At 35.1% G+C, this 19,820-nt stretch overlaps 1 protein-coding gene across 1 annotated transcript in view; it reads right to left on the bottom strand.

The window, feature by feature from the left end:
• The window catches only part of EYS (eyes shut homolog), a 959,435-nt gene that overhangs the window by 706,743 nt on the left and 232,872 nt on the right, over positions 1-19,820 (bottom strand). The window contains exon 13 of the mRNA XM_080584128.1: positions 14,199-14,303. Within this exon, the coding sequence (XP_080440254.1) occupies positions 14,199-14,303 (105 nt within the window). The remainder of the gene's footprint in view (positions 1-14,198; positions 14,304-19,820) is intronic.

The raw sequence follows: 19,820 nt of genomic DNA, 5'->3' as shown, positions 1-19,820 counted from the left end.
TAGCTACACCCAGTTGTTGAATACTGTTATTCTATTTTTTCCTGTGAAAATACATACTGCAATAAAACCTGTAACCTATGATGCAAGAAAAAAATATCTCTTAGGAGCACAGCTGTGTTACTTGGCCTAGCTCTAGTAGTGCTAGAGTTGGTGTCACTTTTGGGGAACAGGAAAGGAGGGAAGCAAGTATTTCAGAACAATGTTCATCTACATTATTTCCTATTGCCTATTCTTTTGGAGGAATACTTTGAGAAAAACAGGACTTAAAATATGTTCCAGGTGTCTAAGAGCATAGAGATGAAAAGGTGGTAAGATCTTTCTGACTATTGTCATACTGATTTGTAAATCACCTAAGCCACGTGGTATTTTAGATGTAAAGAATAAAAAGCTAAATACCAGTTTCAACATGACATCAGGTACTTCCTCAAGAAACCTAATTAACTCATTCATAATATTCCTCCCATTGCTTTTAGAATTGTTCTGCTGGAGGCATCTTACATACATTTCACTCTGTAATCAAGTGTGGTTGATAATGACTGGTCTTTGGATGATTTGAAATATATTAATTCTTCCATAGAAAAAGAACAATTTGAAGACATTTAGTATAACTAATGATTTCCATGGATTTCACTGTGTAGAATAAATAATTAGATTCATCACATACACAGCTAACATCTGTGATTATCTGATCAATACTGTTTCATAAACGACAGCAAAATTGTAGACATCAGCTCTTTTTGTTGATATTCCTTCATATATCCAGAAAACCAACTGCCTTTATAAAAGCCAACAAGATATCAAGTCCATTCAACTTAATACATGTCTATGTATCGTAGCCTATTCTTTGTATTAGGAATAAATCTTCCTGAAATATAAGATTGTTCCTTTTTCTTTTTTTTTTTTTTAATGTAAATTCTAATGAAGCTCTTTATGAAATGTCAAGTCTCATTATTTCTTGAAAGTCTTGTCTGTTAAATTTCTCCTTTCAAAGCAAGACGTTATATGCTAGAATGTATACTGACGTTTGTTCTTTCTAACTTGTCAAAAAGTTAATCATTTTCTATGTTATAAATTGACTAGCTAAATAAAATTTGAAAAAATATGAGCTTAAGCATTTAAAGAATATATTATTTTTAGCCTTATTTCTTTCTAAAATAAACTTCATGTGACTACATTTTTTATAAAGTAAATCTTACGTATTTCATTTGTGTGTGTGTGTACAAGAAAAAAGCCAAGCAATCCTAACATTAAATTCACTCACCAATTTAAAATTTCAAAAAGGCATAAACATAGAAGTACTATTTCTATATATTCCGTGAAAATGAAAGTTGAGTTTTGGTGTTCTGATGACTAAAAATCTTTACTATTATCTCTCCTCTTCTAACACATCATAGAATTCATAAGGAATTCCAGCCCTGAGAGAAAAACATCTAAAAATTAAGACTTCATTAGGTGGTGGCTGTAATCATTCTTGATTTCAGTAAGGCCTTTGATATTATTACTCACAGCATCCTGCTGGACAGCAAACTCAACATGAGCCAGCAGTGTGCTCTGGCAGCCAAGAAAGTTAACTGACTGATTCTCCCACTATATTTAGCAGTACTGCAGCCTCCCCTTGAACGTTGTGTGCAGTTCTGGGATTCACGATATAGAAAGGATGTTAAGGTACTTGGAAGTGTCCAGAGGAGGGCAACAAAGCTAATAAAATGGCTGGAAGGCATGTTGTATGAGGAGAGGTTGAGGAGATTGAGTTTGTCTAGACTGGAGAAAAGGAGGTGACCCTACAAGTTTCTGAGGAAGGGAAGTGGAGAGGGAGGTGCTGGCCTCTTCCCCCTGAAGACCACTGAAGTTATTAGGCAGGACTTTTTTATCCTGTAGACACTTAAAGAACTTAGACGAATAAAGAGCTGTTCATGGTGGAGGGGTGTGCTCAGTAAACCCATGGTAAAGTCTGGCCAATGTGAAGAACCTTCACAAGTTTGAATATATTAAAATCTCATTTAGTTAAAACCTTTTTATCAGATTATACAGCCATCACCCTAGATTCTACAATTCTTCTGGAAGGAAGAAGCTCTTATTTACAAGAACTCAGAGCTATTCAATAATCACAGGCAAACATGACATTTTATTTCATGTATCTTGGAACCATAAAGAATGCTTTTCATATACATTTATATATATGTAAGAATGACAAATAAAAGGCTTGAGAAGATAATTTCTGCAGAGTAACTGAATACCTTAAGAGGAAAAAGGTAACTAGAAAGGAGTGGGTGGGCAAAGGCAAGAATTATTTGCCAATAATAACGTATATGTGAAGAATGGAAATGACTGGTGGTATGAACTATTCATTGAGCTACTGAGAACAGTCCAAAGCAGAGCTAATTTTATCTCAGAGGAGAAGACAGAAGAATATGTAACAAATCTGTTTAACTAAAATGGGTACTGATAATACCTTCATGCTTTTAGTATTCTATAGTATAGCTGCATCTTATTCTAAGTAGCAGAAACAAGGGAGAGAAAGTATGAAAATGTATTGGGTTAATGGCAATTTCAGGTTGGAAATTAGGTGAAATTTCTTCTTAGAGAGTAGTCAGGCATTGTAACAGGTTGCCCAGGGAGGTGGTGGGGTCACCCTCCCTGGGGGTGTTTAAGGAAAGGTTGGATGTGGTGCTTAGGGACATGGTTTAGTGGGTGATGGTGGTGGCTGGAGGACTCTTGGATCAGATGATCTTGGAGGTGTTTTCCAACCTTAATGATTCTATGACTGTAATGCTGGTGGGCAGTTGAATCCCATACAGCTACTCATTCACTGTCCGGTGGGATGGGAGAGATAATAGGAAGGGCAAAAGTGATAAAACTCATGGCTTGAGATAAAGAGCATTTAATATATGAAGCAAAGTGGTGCAAGCAAAGCAAAACAAAATAAGGATTCATTCACTACTTCCCATCATCTGGCAGATGTTTAGTCACTTCCAGGAAGACAGGGCTTCATCACATGTAATAGTTACTTGGGAAGACAGATGCCATAATTCAAATGTTCCCTCCTTTCGCCTTCCTTCCCCCAGCTTTTATTGCTGAGCATAATGTCATATGGTATGGAACAGTTGGGTCCGTCTGTCCCAGCATGTCCCCTCCCAACTTCTTGTGCAGCTCCAGCCTACTCACTGTGGGGGCAGAGTGAGAAACAGAGAAGGTCTTGACTCTCTGTAAGCACTGTTCAGCAATAGCTAAAACATTGGCAAGTTATCAACACTGTTTTGGTCAAAAATCCCCAAAATAACACCATAACTGGTACTATGAATTAAATTAACTCCATCTCAGACAAAACAAGTCTACATTAAAACAAATAAAATAAAATCAGTAAGTTTGGTTTTGGTGACAGAGAAATTAATTGCATTAGAAAGAAATTAAATGGACTTAAATTGAAAAAAAAAAAAAAAAGAAACTTGAATTGCACCAAAACCTCCAAAGTACAGCACCTGTTAACTGAATCTCAGTTAGAAAAGCCAAATTATTATCTTGGTATTATATACAGTCCATACTATACACTGTGTCTCTGTTGGTTAATGTACAGACTCCCCATCCAGCTATCAGAAGCATGCATTATATTCCCTGGAAGTCCAGCCAATACAGCTGCCAGAGGCTAAGCAACAAGCTTTGAGAAGGCAAGCTGACAAGCCCTCCCAGGAAGTACTTGCAGATGCACTATTGGGATCCTGCTTGGTGAGTAGAAAGAATAACCAAACAGTCAACTTCCTATCTAACCAAATCACAGTTTGTCTAAAATCAACTGGAGGGAATAACTGTAACTAGCTGCAGTGACAGACTAGAAGTCCAAACAGATTTTCTGCATTGCTAACTGCAACAGATACATTTTTCACCCTATGATAGAATCCAACAGTAATAAATTTGCCATTCAAAGTTGGTCTGCAGTGATATGAGGCATCTTTTCCTAACCATGTTACCAATTTCAAGTTGTAGAATACTTCAAGTGGCAGGGCTGCCTTGTCATACAGAAGTATAATCACTGTAATAAAATAAGGCATAGAAATGTTGCAGTGTCATGACATATTCCCGTGAAATAGAGCATGATTTGTCATCCAGGCATAAGCAAATAAATACATATTTTTCCTTTAATTTAACAAAATAGTTTAAAGAAAGATTGAAGAGAACTTTGGGCAGTGTAAGTAAATCAGCTTTACATATTCACACCAATAATTACACCTCACACCAAGATTTTAATGAAAGAAACGTTGCATAAAATTGTTTCCAGTGAGAGAGTTTCATCACCAGCTATAGAAAAGATTAAAGATTAAAGTCAGTGTTCTTTCTTTTTAAATATTTCCCAAGAGTAGTAGATATAGATCTTTTTCATCAACATGTGGCTTGGTTCATGAAATCAAATACATTTCCACAAGCAAGTTTGATAACTGTGATTAACAGTTATAAGTAGATGGTAATAACAGATAAATTGATATAATATGCATATTTTACAAATGAGTTTGTATTTTTTTGAATATGTTTTTATTATTGCGATGTAATGATTCTAACATACCTTGTCTTAAAAAAATGTCTATCTGCAACTGAAGAAAAATGTACTTCATAGATGGTGTACAGATTAACAGGTTTTCTAAGATGTACAGGCTATCTAAGAAAATACATAATGAAGGACAGGCAACACAAGAGGAACATTTTCAAGTTTTCAAAGCAAAAATATTTGTGGAAAAATCAGTTAACCTTGTACAGAAATCCCAACATAACCATGTAGATAATAACTGAAGTAGACTATAACTATTAGCATAACTAGGGTAAAGGTGCCTCTAGTTTGGGAGCATAATGCTGTAGGAAATCCCAGTGTGTTTTGCAGGTGCTCTTTTCTTAAGAAACAAGTATGCCAAATTAGTCACTGATAGTCTTTATGTTATTGCCAATTACATCAGCATTGTTTTACTGTTATTAAAGTGAACTGCATGAATCTGGTCTAAGTCATTCTTGGTTGTGTTTGGCCTGGGTATATGACTTTGTTGACTGCTTACTAAATCTGGATTCAACAACTGGTTAAGAATGTGGGCAGCCCAGATTAATTTGGTTGCAAGAAAACAATGTTATTAATTAGTTTTCATTTTTATGATAATATATATAAGGTATAATGTATGCAAACTGTGTGCAGTTTGCCTGAAATGTCAATGTACCTTAGCAGGCATCAGCTTTACTGTTTCAGTCCTGAGTTACTCTTTAAAAAGGACTGCCAATTATGTTGAATTCGATGAAATTGTGTGGTAGGTTTTGTAAGGTTCAATTTTATTGAACTTTTTAATGGTGCTTTATTACAACTTATTTTCATTGTCAAATAGGGATTGCAATTCCACTCTTATAGTCCTCCTGCACATAAATTCCTTCATGTTATTTCTCTGAGGATTCACATTTAGTTATAGTACACGCACAAGTTGCCACTTGTCCTTTTAAGATTTACTCAGGATCTATATAAAGTTGTGCTTTACTAAAGTAGATGAATCTTTTTGAAAGCTGAAAGGTGTGATGAGAAAAACAGAGTAGAAAACTGTGAATCAAAAATCCAATCCCCAAAATTCAGTTATAAAGACGTAAGAAGGGCAACACACTAAGACTAAGGACTATTCACTTTTACTGCAGTGTTGCTAGTCATACAGAAAATCACTTCAGTTTCCTAAACCTAAGATTTCTCAGCTTAAGCTCTGTTAAAAGAGACTGGTACCTCTAATAAAATGTTCATCCTACCTGTATTCATCTTGCTTCTGCAACTACTAGGAAATTTCTAGGGAAAGCAATATTAATATATCCAATCATGTTCTGATTATTTTGTTTACAGCAATGGCAATTGGCCTTAAAAACAAAAGAAAGCAAAGAAAAAAAAGAAAAGCAGAAACTACTGAACTTTCTGGATCGGATGAGTGCCTATTTTGCTACTGTAAAAACACACACATACCTAAAGCACATTGTATAATCACTCCTAATATAAATCAGGTCTCACAAACACCATTACAGTACATGTAAAGAAATATTTTGTATTTTATATGGATAAAATAGAAATATCTATCAATTAAAATAACATATAATGAAAGTGATGAGTAGCACGGGAGTAATGCAAAAATGGTTTTTGAAACTCCAGGAAGAAGGTTGTCATGGAAACACCTGGGTTAGATATCTTTTTGTTGCTACAGTTTTATTTAGTTGCTGCTTAGTCTTTATGTTCTTTTAATAAATTAATCTTCCTCAAGTTATTCATGATTTTATCTATCTCAAAATAAAATGCTATGTTAAGAACCTTCCAGATTCAAGGCAATGACTAATGGCATATTCATCTATACTGAAACATATAAAAATGAAAACTTCCATTTTACTCCCACACTCAGTCAGCTGAAAGATTAAAAGAGAAAGATGAGTAAAAGAGTTAGTCACTCTCTCCATAAAAGGCTATCATGGCATTCTAGACTATTTTGCCAGGAGTGAAATGAAGGAAAAAGAAAACATGCATAAACAGTCCCCCAAATTTTGATATGCTTAAATTACTGTATTCTACATGAATGTAATGTGAACTAAAGTGGTTAATTAACGGAACTCACTTATAAAAGTAAAAAGAAAGGAGGTTTAAAATTTAAACAAGTAAACATGTACTTGCCAAGTTAATCAGAAAAGGAACACCAATACTAGGATAATAAAAAAATAAAAAATAAAAAAAAGCTTGCTAACTGGCCTTACTGCAAGAAACAGAAGTTTAATTAGTCAGTGTGAGCATACCTCCCACAAATAATTTTCTAAATATTAATTATCATCAAACAAAAGAAGTGGTAAGTACCATTGGGAAAAGAATGGGAAGGGCAACACTGACACATCTTCAGAAAACAACCTGAAGCAATGAATATAAAACAAACACAAAGGCAAATAAAGTAATAGTGTTTCAATGCAATATAATTGTCAAAATGACCAAAATAACAAACCTGAAGACTGAGTTGCATTAAAAGAAGTAGCACGTACAATGAAGTAACATGACAATAAAATACACAGGAAATGAATGCTGTTTTTCAGAAGTATAACAAATCTAAAACACACCATTGAGATTTTTTTTTTTTTTTTACTGATAAAAATGCTGATTTATTAAATGTTTTGTGGACACATTAATCTTAACAAATCCTAGAGCACAGCATAGGTTCAAATACTGTACTGGGTTTCCTCATCAGTTATCTGCCCTTCAGGTTTCTTGACAGACCCTGTGAAGAATTGCATTCACTCTGTGTTGACCCAACATCATATTAGATTCTTTATCACATATTGAGTATCCTATACTAGCTACATATCATCACTGAAATTTCATTGTCTTCCTCTTCCTCTGCCATTCCTTCCATTGATGAGAATGGCATTAGTTGTGCTTTTATTACACTAAATTTGGAATACAAATTAATCAATACTCATCAATTCTTCTGTTTTTTACGAAAAAGATCACAGAGGGACTGTGTGTGAGGGAAATAGACACAGTTGTAGTGTCTATCATATTTTCCTTACTACTTGTAGTTATGGTGGGATGTTTTCTCCACTCCAATGAAACAGGCAGGAATTTGTTTCTTCCTAATAGAATTGATGGAAAACATCTTTCTACATTGTATTATTTAGCAATGCAAGAATTCTAATTCCCTGGAATTCCTTGCTTTTTTAGTCCCATCTTCCAGACATATCTCTTGCCAATGGTGTAGCACTTGTTTCTGTCAAAGTACTGAGCAGAACGTTTCTCTAGGGACTTTTCATCCTGCTCATAGTGCTTTATGTATTATTATTAGGGTACTTGCACCATATTTCAAGAATCTTAAACAAAATTCCTCATGTTAACAATATAATTGGCTAACCTGGACTTAAATATTTTAGAACTGCCTTGCTATAAATTTTGTCCTTATATGCAAGACATACTTGAGGAGGTTATGATGATAAAGAATCCTATTTTTACTTCTCTTTCTATTAAATCTGCTGATTTCCAAGACTGGTGCTTGTGTATGTGTGGTGGTTGACCTTGGCAAGCTGCCAGATCCCCATCCAGCCACTTTCTCACCCTCACCTCTCACTCCCTCAACACGATAGTGTTGATATAAAAACATAGGGTCAAGAGAAAGACGGAGATCACTTACCAATTCCCATTGTCGGCAAAACAGACTTTACTGGGGGAAGATTAATTTAATTTATTGCCAACTAAAATAGAGCAGGATAGTGAGAAATGAAGACAAAATCTCCAGCACATCTCCCCATCCTCCCCCTTTTTCTCAGGCTCAACTTCATCCTTTTATTCCTGATTCCTCTACTCTACCCCACAGAACAGGGGGGAGAGGAAATGGGGCACTGTAGTCAGGCCAAAACAGTTCCTCTTTGCCACTTCTCCCTCATCACACTTTACCCCTGCTCCAACATGGGTCTTTACTACAGGCTACAGTCCTTCAGGATAAACCTGTTCCAGCATGGGTCCTGGTTTTGAAGAGCCTGCAGCTCTTCAAAAACTGCTCCAGCATGGGTGTTTCCTATGGGCTACAGTGCTTCAGGAAAAGACCGCTTGTGTACGGGCTCCTCTCCACATGCTGCAAATCCTGTCAGGAGTCTGCTCTAGCATGGGCCACTGATCTGTCAAGAAATATCAGCCTGCTCTGGTGTGGGGCTGCATGGGTTGCAGTGTGGATATCTGCTCCACCACTGGTCTCTCCATGGGCTGCAGGGGAATCTCTGTTCTGGCACCTGGAGCACTTCCTCGCTTCCTTCTTCTGACCTTAATGTTGGCAGAGCTGTTTCTTACTCCTATCTCCACCTGGCATTCCTTAAACACATTTCCCAGCCATCTTGGCTGCTGGGCCCAGCCGTGCCCTGAGGGGGGCCATTGGAGCCAGCTGGAACTGGCTGGGGTCAGCATGGGGCAGCCCTGGTCTCTCCTCACAGAGGCCACCCATGCAGCCTCTCCACTGCCAACACCTTTCCACTTACACCCAATACACTTTGCACAATCCAGACTTCTAAATCTCTCTGGCCTAGGTATCTAAAACATAAGCAGTGAATCTGGTGTGCCTCAATTTCTTGTCCCTAAAATTTTAGCTTTTTCAATTGTGTCTTTATCAGTGCTATCAGTTATGTGTTTTCATCAGCTGCATTCCATGAAGACTGAGAATTTGCCTATGCACAAGAAACTCATATGCCTGTTGCACAGTGCCAGTGTGCACATTCTGTCCATAGTGGTCCATATATTGAGTGGGAGGTACAGATCATCAGTCTTACCTGCTTTTCCAGAAGCTACTCTGTTAGAAATGAATTAGCACAGACAGGCAGCTGACATTCAGAGGGTGTGTTCTTTACACCCTCAACAGCCCTTTAATAGGATGCAGCCAACATCATATATATGTGTGTATGTGTGTGTATAAACTAAAGAAATTCACAGTAGGTAATCATACACCATAATCAACCAATTCTGTTTGCCAGCTAAATTGAAATACTATTCTCTAAAATGACAAAGTTCAAATATAAAACGAGCTTGTAACATCTTCTGTATAAGGTCTAAGACTCAGCAGAATATACCAAAAGCCATACTAGCAGTAACCAGTGATGCAATCTATTATTATAAAATGACTTTCCTGTTGAACACTTTCAAAAGGTGTTTACATTTACAGATGTTTACCTGAAAGCAATACATGTCTTCTGCACAGAGAGAAAAGGAAGGACTTAGTGATGCCACAAAATGTCTAAAGACATTGTCCAATTCCATTTCATCCGTTTTATGTGACTATGGTACTCTTTATCTTATTTCTTGAGATATGAATGAATTTGTACTTTATCACAGAAGCAGAGTCCCACAGGAGTCCCCTAATTAAAGTAACATATACTTTTTTGATGGGTGGGGTTCTTATGCTGTGATACAAAATTAAGACTACACTACAGAAAAAAAAAAAAGGAAGGAAAAAAAAAAGCTGGTAACAACCAAACCCAAATGCTTAAATGTAAGGAGTTTTCTCTAGTTATGCATTTTGAAAAATTAAGGCTTTAGTTAACATCAGGTCTCCAGCAATGCTCAGAAATATTTATGTGAATCAATGATCTATATTATTAAATGTTATTTCATCCTATTTAGTGACAACATCTTAAGCAGGCTGGAGTAATAAGTAATTTCTAAGAAATATCTCAGATGTACTGTAGGGAATTTTAATAAATATTTTTTAAAGCTGCTGAAAAGAGATTTTTCATATGAAAATAATAACTTTTTTATTATTAACTTAACTTTAACATATTAAGGCAATGGAACTCCTGACAGAAACTAATAAAGGATAAGGTATATTTCCATAAAATCAGCACATACAAATTAAGTGTGTACATTTTAGATGTGCTAAATACATATAGTTCTTCAGTTTTCTTATCAAGGGTGAGCAATCCTGCTTCTCAATAACAGAAAAACTATGTAAGTTTGTAAACTAAAACAACAAACATGGGTAGTTTTCAGTCATTTTACATGACTGTGTAGGAACAAGAAGTGTTTACGGTAGATCTGGATGATAGTCTGGTGGCAGATGGCATACCTAAACTGGTACCAAGGATTCAGGTGAAGGTTGCAGTTAGAATTCAGATTTAGATGAGCAGAAGCCAGAGATCAGAAACTTCCGCTCAGCACTTTTTGCCATCAACGTCATTCTGCAGCTTATATTAGCAAACCAATTTTTTGACAAACTTGAGGTATTAAAATATATTGTGTAAAAATTCGCTCTGGAGCAACAAAGAATTTGCAGTAGATTTCTTACATCGTGGTTCATTGCTTTAGCCCTCAGGCCATTATTCTTTTCAACTTTTATAGATGAACAATTTCCTTAGTGGTGCTGTCTTTGTTGAAAAAAAAAGTGTTTTTGTTTGTTTGTTTGTTTGTTTTTGTTTTTCTCACATGCTCAGACTTACAAGAGAGTTTTCCTGATTTCACCTGAGACAGAACAGGTATGAAGACTGGTGTGCAAACTTTTCTCTTATTTTGTACTTAATTATTACTTCTTATATTAAAGGATGGAGGTCAAATTTGTATAACTGAAGGGAACATACACCCTTTCTTTTAAAAACTTTGTGAATTTCATCAAAGTTTTTTTTTGAGAAGAGTGGAGAAATATGATTTTCTACTTTTGTGTCAGGGTTGAAACATGATTTCATAAAAGACATACTGTATGAACTGCTATTAATCAATTTAGTACTTTGGTATTTATGTTGCTGTTGTGAGTGCAGAGGTTGGTAGTGCATCAGTGAATTCAAGCTAGGCTAATCACTTGAGCCATCAGAGGGATTAATACTGAGGTCCAGCTAACGGTAGCAAAATTGTCAAAGACAATTGAGTTTCCTCGCATTTAGGTGGAGAGGACACTCTAACTCATAGTTCAGATAGAATATTTTCTGAGGACTTAATATATGAAGTGTGAATCACAAAATTAACAGAATTTTAATTTTCAGTAACAGCAGTTGTTTTCCGTAAAGGGGTCAGAATCTGATCCCTAAAAATCTAAAGCAAATTTTAACAAACTTAAGTAATTAATGGCAATAATGCTTTAAATCTACCAAAGTATTTGATATACCTAAACAAATTATTTTCCAAAAACTGTATTCAAATTTTCAACATGTATTTCTTACTATTCTGTTGGTGAGGCCACACCTAGAGCACTATGTCCAGTTCTGATCCTCTCATGAGCAAAACCTACTTATTTTCACACATCCAATATGACACTAGATTTTACTGAAAGTATGGAAGCATAAGTTTTCATTTTTCACTTAAGGATTAGTTAGAATTAGTTGCTTTGTTTTATGAAGTGATGTTCTTATTAGGACCAAGCCAACAGTAAAAATGCCCAGTAACATAGTGACTTTTATTTTCAGGCAATTTACAGGCATTATCTATTTAATCATTGCAATATCTGTGTGAGATGGTTACATTTGTTTATCTACAGCTTCAACTGAAGAATATGAACTGGGGATAGTAATTAATTTACCCAAGGGCACAAAGGATATCTGCATCTGTATTTAAATTAAAACATCTTTTCAGCTCATTGTTAGGTGTGCATGTCACTAACCATTTTTTTTTTCCATCTCTAATTCAAGTTCCCGTAATTTTAATAATATAGTTGCAAATGCTAGTACAGAAAATCTTCATTCTTTTCAAAAAATAACCGACCGTTTATACAGAGCACCTCTGGTTCACTAGGAGTTACTTGATCCTTTGATAAAGATGAAGAATCACTGCTATTCACAGCATTTTAGTAGAGTCATTAGGATGAAACTCATAGTTTATATTGTATGTATGTCCATTACATAAACCTCATTGTTCATAATAAATCCCTGTATTAACCTCAGAGGCACAGCAAAAAGGAATGAATAGCTACAGACACTCAAACCATGTATGCACAAGCCAAGAATAATAATAAAAATTTATTGGATAAAGCCTGTATATAATGACTGACATCTTTACAGGAAGAGGCACAAATGATCTGCTGAGAGAATGTCACAATAATTTTCTTTTCTGTCGATGACACACATTCTGCCATGTGAAAAGCAATCTCCTTTCAGATCTGTGCAAGGAGGTGCAGGACGCTGCTGTCTGAATTTCCACTGTACACAAGAGTTAACAGACACCAATAGGAACTAAACGTGGGATAGCAAAGCAGTATACTGAATGTGAGTATCCCCATCCCAGAACAAAGGAAATAATTTTTGTGCTAATTTTTACCGACAGACCTAATTAAGCAACACATGCCTACATGAAGCAACAAATACGAAAGCACAGTTTTGCATTTGAAGATATAACTCAGTGTTGTCTTCAGTTCCAAACTCAACAGGATACTACTCAAAGCATTTAAGGATCTTTGGATATTAAGTATATTAAAGTGCTTTTACAAACAATTGGTTTGCTTATGAGGGATGGTTGGAGACTTGTGTTTCAGTATTCTGACATTTTCAGGCTTTACTGATAGCTATCAGTTTTTCTTCTAAACACCTTAGTACTTCTGTAAGCCCTCTCAGACCATGCTTGTGTAAAAACAGGTTTTCTAACCTTGTTTTCCACAGTAACAATGTCTGTAAATGCACATGTCAAAACCTATTCAGAGTTTATCAGTGATTTCTTATTGGTATTTACCAATAAATACCAGTGAGTTTACTAGTCTTAAATCTCTACTACAGCCTTCTTTGGCCACTGTGCTTTTAAAAACTGGAGAAAGGCTGTTGATCCTGGACAAAGGATCTCTAATCTCAGGAATCTCTACTTCCCACCTTTTCTATGTTTTCTTAATCTGCATATAATAGCATGCAAAATCACAAATTATACAGTATATATATAATTGGCATAGAAAAATCTTCAACATCATATTTCTTTCTTCCTTTATTTTGTTGTGTCTTTTTTCACTGTGTTGCTGCCTGGCCTGATTTATCTTATACGTCCTTTATAGCCTTCACTATTATCTGCCAGCCTCATATAATATCTTGGATACTTAAGGGCACCTCATGTGATACAAAATGCACATGCTCAGGTAACCTGATTGAGCTCATGCATACTTTAGAGCGGTGCTTGATTCTTTTAGGTGTAAGTAATGCAGCCAGAAGAATTGAATCCCAAAACCAGGGATTTTGGATGTTTGTAAAATTTCAACATTTTTTTTGCTGCCTAAAACTTACAATTTCATCAAGAAATGTGTTGCTATAAGGTCAAATATATAACCAGATACTAAACTACCGGAAATCTCCAGTTCTGTCATATTTCTTTAATGGCATGTTACAGTATTTCAGTGGCTTTTTACAAAATACAGGTATTTTTTTAATCCAAGCAATCATTTATTTATTAAAAATGGCTGCCCCCCTCCCAAGGTCAGGTTGGATAGGGCTTTGAGCAACGTGGTCTAGTGGGAGATGTCCCTTACCATGGCAGTGGGATTGGAATTAGATGATCTTTAAGGGCCCTTCCAACACAAACCATTCCATGATTCTATGAAAATTGGTCATAGACAAATTGCCATGGACACTAACTGATGAAATTTTCATTTTCCTTAATCTAAATAACTACCTCTGTACCTTTCAAAATGCAAGCAAGGTGCTTTTGCCATATGAGATTTCATACCACACAAGATATAAATGTGGTACTTACACACTAGAGCAAATTAACAATTGTATAAAAAATTTCAAATGCTTACCAAGGGGGCAATTGCATTTGAATCCATTTATGTCCTCTTCACAGGTTCCTCCATTCCAACAGTGTCCGTCTAGACACTCATTCACGCGAACAGAACATGTTTCTCCTGAAATTTTATGTTAAAATAAACAAATAAATCAATAAACATGCAGATCTGTTCAAATTATAGGGACATATTTATAATAGAAAAGGACTATCAGAATGTCATAGACTGAATGTTGACCTCACTGGCCAAGACACACTTAGTAGAGCATGCAGGGACGCTGGTAGGCATCCTTTATGTCATGAATTTTTCTAGTTCATTTGTTACAAGAGTCCATTTTGACAGGCAATATTGGAAGCATGACAATCCAGAAAATAGAGAGCTTTCCTAGAGAGGATACACACAATCCTGGAGGGTTTTCCTATTATACAAAATTACTGTATTCAGGCAGTTTTTTATTTTTATTTTTTCAGTTGTGTCAATCGTTTTCTTTCATTTCACTCACTGTCTCCTTTGAAAAAGAATGGTAGAGTATCATTGAACATGAAAAGCAGGCCAACACTAATTTATAGTTATATGTAACAGTAGAGTTCAGCTTATGTTCAGCAGAATGTTGCCACTACTATAATACCAGATATACCTTTCCACGAATACAACAGAAGAGGATAATCAAGTGACTGAAAAATATTTAATGAAGCAAAATACAGATATTACTTAATGAAATAATTCAGAGCTAAGGTAAGAAGCGTAATTAAATGTAGATTTGTAATCTACAGCAGGGGTTGCTTTGATTTGTAACAGGAATATGTACTTCCAGCCACATGAATATGGAGGAAAATCATAAGTGCAGTGCTTATCATAGGTCAGCATGTGGGGCTTTTGGTGAACCTCACAGAAAAGTATAAAAATAAATAAATAAATCCTGAAATTGCCCTAAATTCTTTGCACTGAGGAAAATATTTGGTGTCTTATCCTCAGCACACATAAATGTCCTCTCATGCAACCATATGTATCAAGACAGTCAGATCTGAAAAACCTTTATTTTGTCACAAGAAGTACCTATCATATCTGCCAGAAATAAAAGGCCTTCATCAGGGAAGCCCATAGTAGCACTAAGGTTCTCTTCCACACTTAAAATGATTGGCAGAGTAACTTCTATTAATGTTTTTTTTCTTACGTCTAACCATGCTCTACATTGTTCATATGATTTTAAGATATCTGGAGGAAAAAATGGGAGACACATGTAGAGACAAAGGAGAGTCCAGATAACTCAGTAAACTAGAGAGCTACCTGCTTGACAGCAGCAGTTGCTGAATGTTGCTTAATGTGCTGTGGCACCTGTCAGGAATATAGATATTTGGAAGTGGCCGAAATATAGATGTTTTTAGATTTCTTTTTTATATTTGTAAAGTTTGTTTGAAGTGCTGAAAAAGAAATAGCACTATATGCAACCTTTCTGATCTAATTCCAGTATTTTGCTTTCCTTATGTTTTCTAGTTCAGACCTATTCCCACAGCTATGTCCCAGAATACGGTAGGTCTCTTTGGAGGGAGATAAATGGAAATGCATTGGCTCTCTTCTTATGCACAGATAAGTGGAGAGTAGCACAGAGTTTCTTCTAGGAGTAAATAATATGTTTACAAGCCATGGGTAAGCTGCAATATGTACAAGAAAAACTACCTGAAACAGATTCTTTCACATCCTTTAAGTTGTGGTATACTTCTAATGGAGAAAGTCTAAAATAAAAAAAATGCAATTCTAAGGAAATTGCCTCTTGAATCTAAGACAGCAAAGGTATCTTTGTGAACTGTATGGTACCATAATTTGAAGACATGGCTGTACCAGGTATAACTACAATTTCTTCCAAATTGTGAACTGTTGTTAAATATGTCCTTTGATTTTTCTGTTCTTTTTGGGATATGAAGATTAGTGTGGGATGAGTCAACTGCATCTAGGCTTCTAATTAGGTCTATACTTTTCAACTGAGAATTTACAGTGAAATTCAGCACCCTAAATGATGTTATCTAATGCTATATAGACAATCCTGTATTCAGCCTCAAGAAAATACTTCTTAGGGGATTAAATGCACACTAAGCAGAGACAGTCACAACAGTTTTATAAAAGTACCATAAATTGGTACCATTTAGGCTGGCAGTCCTGATGGGATAGTAGGAAATAAGAGAAAAGACCAGACAGAAAGGGCAGCAGTGAACTGTGCAGTATTTCCAAAAACTAACAAAAAGTAGTCTGCACTGTGCAAGGTGAAGCCTTTGGGGAATTCAAAAGTAAAGACAACCAGATGAACAGACCAAAAGGTTAATTCTCTGGCCATGTTTTGACTGAAATATATGAAATGACACATCTGGGGATTCATGAGAGGATGATGAAATAATGAAGGCTCGAGAAGTTTGGGACATGAGATGAACATTGGAGCTTTAGCTGTTTTGAGGAGCAGTGACAAAATCTGATTGTGTGTAGAAAAGGTGAGAAAGAATTCAAAGCCATTTCCTATTGAAGTCTAACCAGAAGCATAGTGATTTGAGCAATATGAGAAAGGAAGCAGAAAAAGGGGATTTATTTTGTGCCTTCATTTGGAAAAAAAATAAAATAAATATTGGTTATAATCTATAGATAAGAAATTCCCACTAGCGTTATCAGAAACTGATTTTCATTTCAAATATCACACTATTAACTCCCATTCTTTTAAGACTTCATTAATACAGTTTTTCTTAATGTATTAATCTATACTGCAACACTCCATAGATTAAAATATTTAGTCCCAACTTAGATGATTGATCCCAAATGTAAATGTCCAGACTAATACTATACAGTAGAAGTATACCTGCTGTACATTTTCAACACTGCTGAAAAACAATCTAGTTTCAGGTATTTTGCTTTTATTTATCTGTAGCCATGTTAAATGTGTGTGAATTCCATTCTGCATTTAAAAGAACAAGAGAATTAGGAAAAAAAAATTCCCTGCTCTGATAACAATGGTGTTGATTTTATGCCTGGAGGCTGTTATTACAGCTAAATTACTTCAATTGACAAAGAAGCAATTACATGCCACTCAGCCCCATCTGAGTTATCAAGCTTTGAGAATACCTTTCTCATAACTGACAAAAATATTTACAAAAACCACTGACTGATTTACACTTTGTGCTAGCTAACAGTACTTGCAGAATGATTTAGAAAATTATTTAATTTTCTGAAATATTCCAGTTGAAAATACTCTTAACACATTAAATAGTTCACTGTTTTTTTTGTTATTTTGTTTATTCCTGTTTGTTTTTGTTTGTTTTCCTGACAAACTAGCAGTACTTTTGACATTCACAGCTGAGACTTTAGCTTCCATGCAGCTGTATTGCCATACCATCAAGATCACTTTTGTTTTCCTTCTACTTTTTCTATCTAGCCACTGAAAAATGTACTGATTACAGGTGACAGAAAATGATATTATCTTCCATCTAAAAGTTAAAAGTGCCACTTTTATTATTTTGTACACCTCAGAAATGGCTACAGAAACAGCATTTTTTTAATTATTATTATATGTGAATGATGTTAAACCTTGGAAAAATCTTCCTGTGTTGGTGCAATAACTCTTGTAGTTATGTGTCCTAATACAGAGCGGCACTAAGCTGGTAGTTGCACCCACCAAAAGGCATGTCCTTAAACTTCCTGCATACAGTTGCAATGGAAATATAAGAATTTGTGCCTTCAGAATAGGAGGGCAATATTTGGACAGTACTGTTTAAAATGTTTCAGAGAGAAGAAAAGAGTTTATAAAGTTAATGTGTGATATTTTCTGAGTATGCAAGACAAGAAGAAAGGTGGAAAAGCTAGATGCATACAGTGCATCCATTTATTTATTTTTTTAGTATACAGCTAATTTCAACTACACGTTTGAAATGGATGATGAAAACCTTATTTGAACATCCAGTAAGAATAATAAATTGGCTACAAATTACTTTCAACATCAAAGTATGTTCATATGAATATTTTCTGGGTTTACATTTTTAAGGTTAACATTAATACAACAAATCCAAACATAATTAGTAGTATAACATAATATTTAATTAGTTATTTAATAAATCATAGCTTTAGGTCTGAATTCCTAAGCAATTCACAGGGTTCATGTCATCAAATTCTGAAATACAAGCAGAATGTTAAAACTCATCATAAGCTGATTCTATTTCCCTTTACTTTATAGTGTGTTTTATCATGTATAAAATTGCAGTGTTCTTAAAATACATAACAAATAATTAGAGCTGCCTAGGAAACTCTGTTACTCTAGCAAATCTCATGGCCTGACACTTAGCAGCTTTCTGCAGGTACACTGATGTCGCAGAAGTGACTGATTATTCTGCAGAACAGAAGACTTGCTAAGAGATATGCGCTTAGGACCTTCAGCAGATGCATGCTTAGGAATTTGGCAGACACATAGTCTATCAGCATTACTAATATAATGTTTAAAGAAATCATACTATTTTAGCAAATGAAACCAAAGGAATACTCCTTTTCAAAATATAATGGATGAAGTCTCATTGAATATTCCTTTACTCTGAAGTACCAGCAACTCTGTAAGATTACAACATTGAAAGTCTGCACCTTTCAGTAGTTCAAATTTTGATTGTTTTATTTCTGATGACAAAATTGCCTAACCTCACACTTTAAGTGAGTGATTTTAACTGTTTTGACATTTTTTAGGATATCTGCAAAACTGATTTTTTTTTTTTTTAATCTCAGAGTAAGCTTAATTTCATATTGTTCTCAAATTACATATTCATACATTAGAGTAAAACCAGGAATGATTAGAAAGCTTATTTTCTTAATATAACAGATGTTATATATAAGTATCTGTATTTTAATGTCATCCATTTTATAAATTGCCACTGCTACTTTTAATTCATGCAAAAATATCAAAATGCCACACTTCATTTGCATAATGTTCATACCAAATTTTGTTTTATAGGCATAATGGAATATAAAGTTTGACAATGAAAAGATGGAGAGAATGAACACAAAAAAATTGTCTTTTTTTTTTTTAATTATTATTATTATTATTAAAACTTCTTAACCCCTTAATTGGGGAAATATTACTTCAGGACATAAACTGCATATTTCTATTCCCAGATCAAATGAAAAGCAAATGATTTAAAATTCTGCTTAATGTAATCTTAATAAAGTATTACTGAAAAAAATGCTTGTTTGTTTCAGTCCAGCTAGTAGCCATCAAACCTAACAATATATTTGCAGGTTGCAGTCACAACTTCCTGGTGAATTCAGGGCTAATGAAAAGTTAATGCATATTATTAAGGATCTTACCAAATGCCTATTTAACACTGACAGGCATGGGCCATCAACTGCCTAACTAGGAAGCCTGTTCCAGTGTTTGACCACTCTTACAACGAAGGATTTTTTCTGACTATCCAGTCTGAAGCTTCCCTGGTGCAGCTTTGTGCCAGTCCAGTGCGTCCTATCATTGGTTACCAGAAAGAAGAGATCAGCACCTCCTTATCCTTTTCCTGAGGATAAACTGTAGATAGCAATAAGGTCGCCTCTTAGCCTCCTTTTCTTCCAAATAGATTAACTCACTCTCCTCAACCTCTCCTCATACAGCATGCCTTCCAGCCCTTTTAT

Source organism: Anser brachyrhynchus (assembly GCF_964034855.1).
Source record: "Anser brachyrhynchus genome assembly, chromosome: 3".
Taxonomy (NCBI): domain Eukaryota; kingdom Metazoa; phylum Chordata; class Aves; order Anseriformes; family Anatidae; genus Anser; species Anser brachyrhynchus.
Note: the sequence above shows the minus strand (reverse complement) of the source record. Positions and strands in the feature narration are given on the sequence as shown.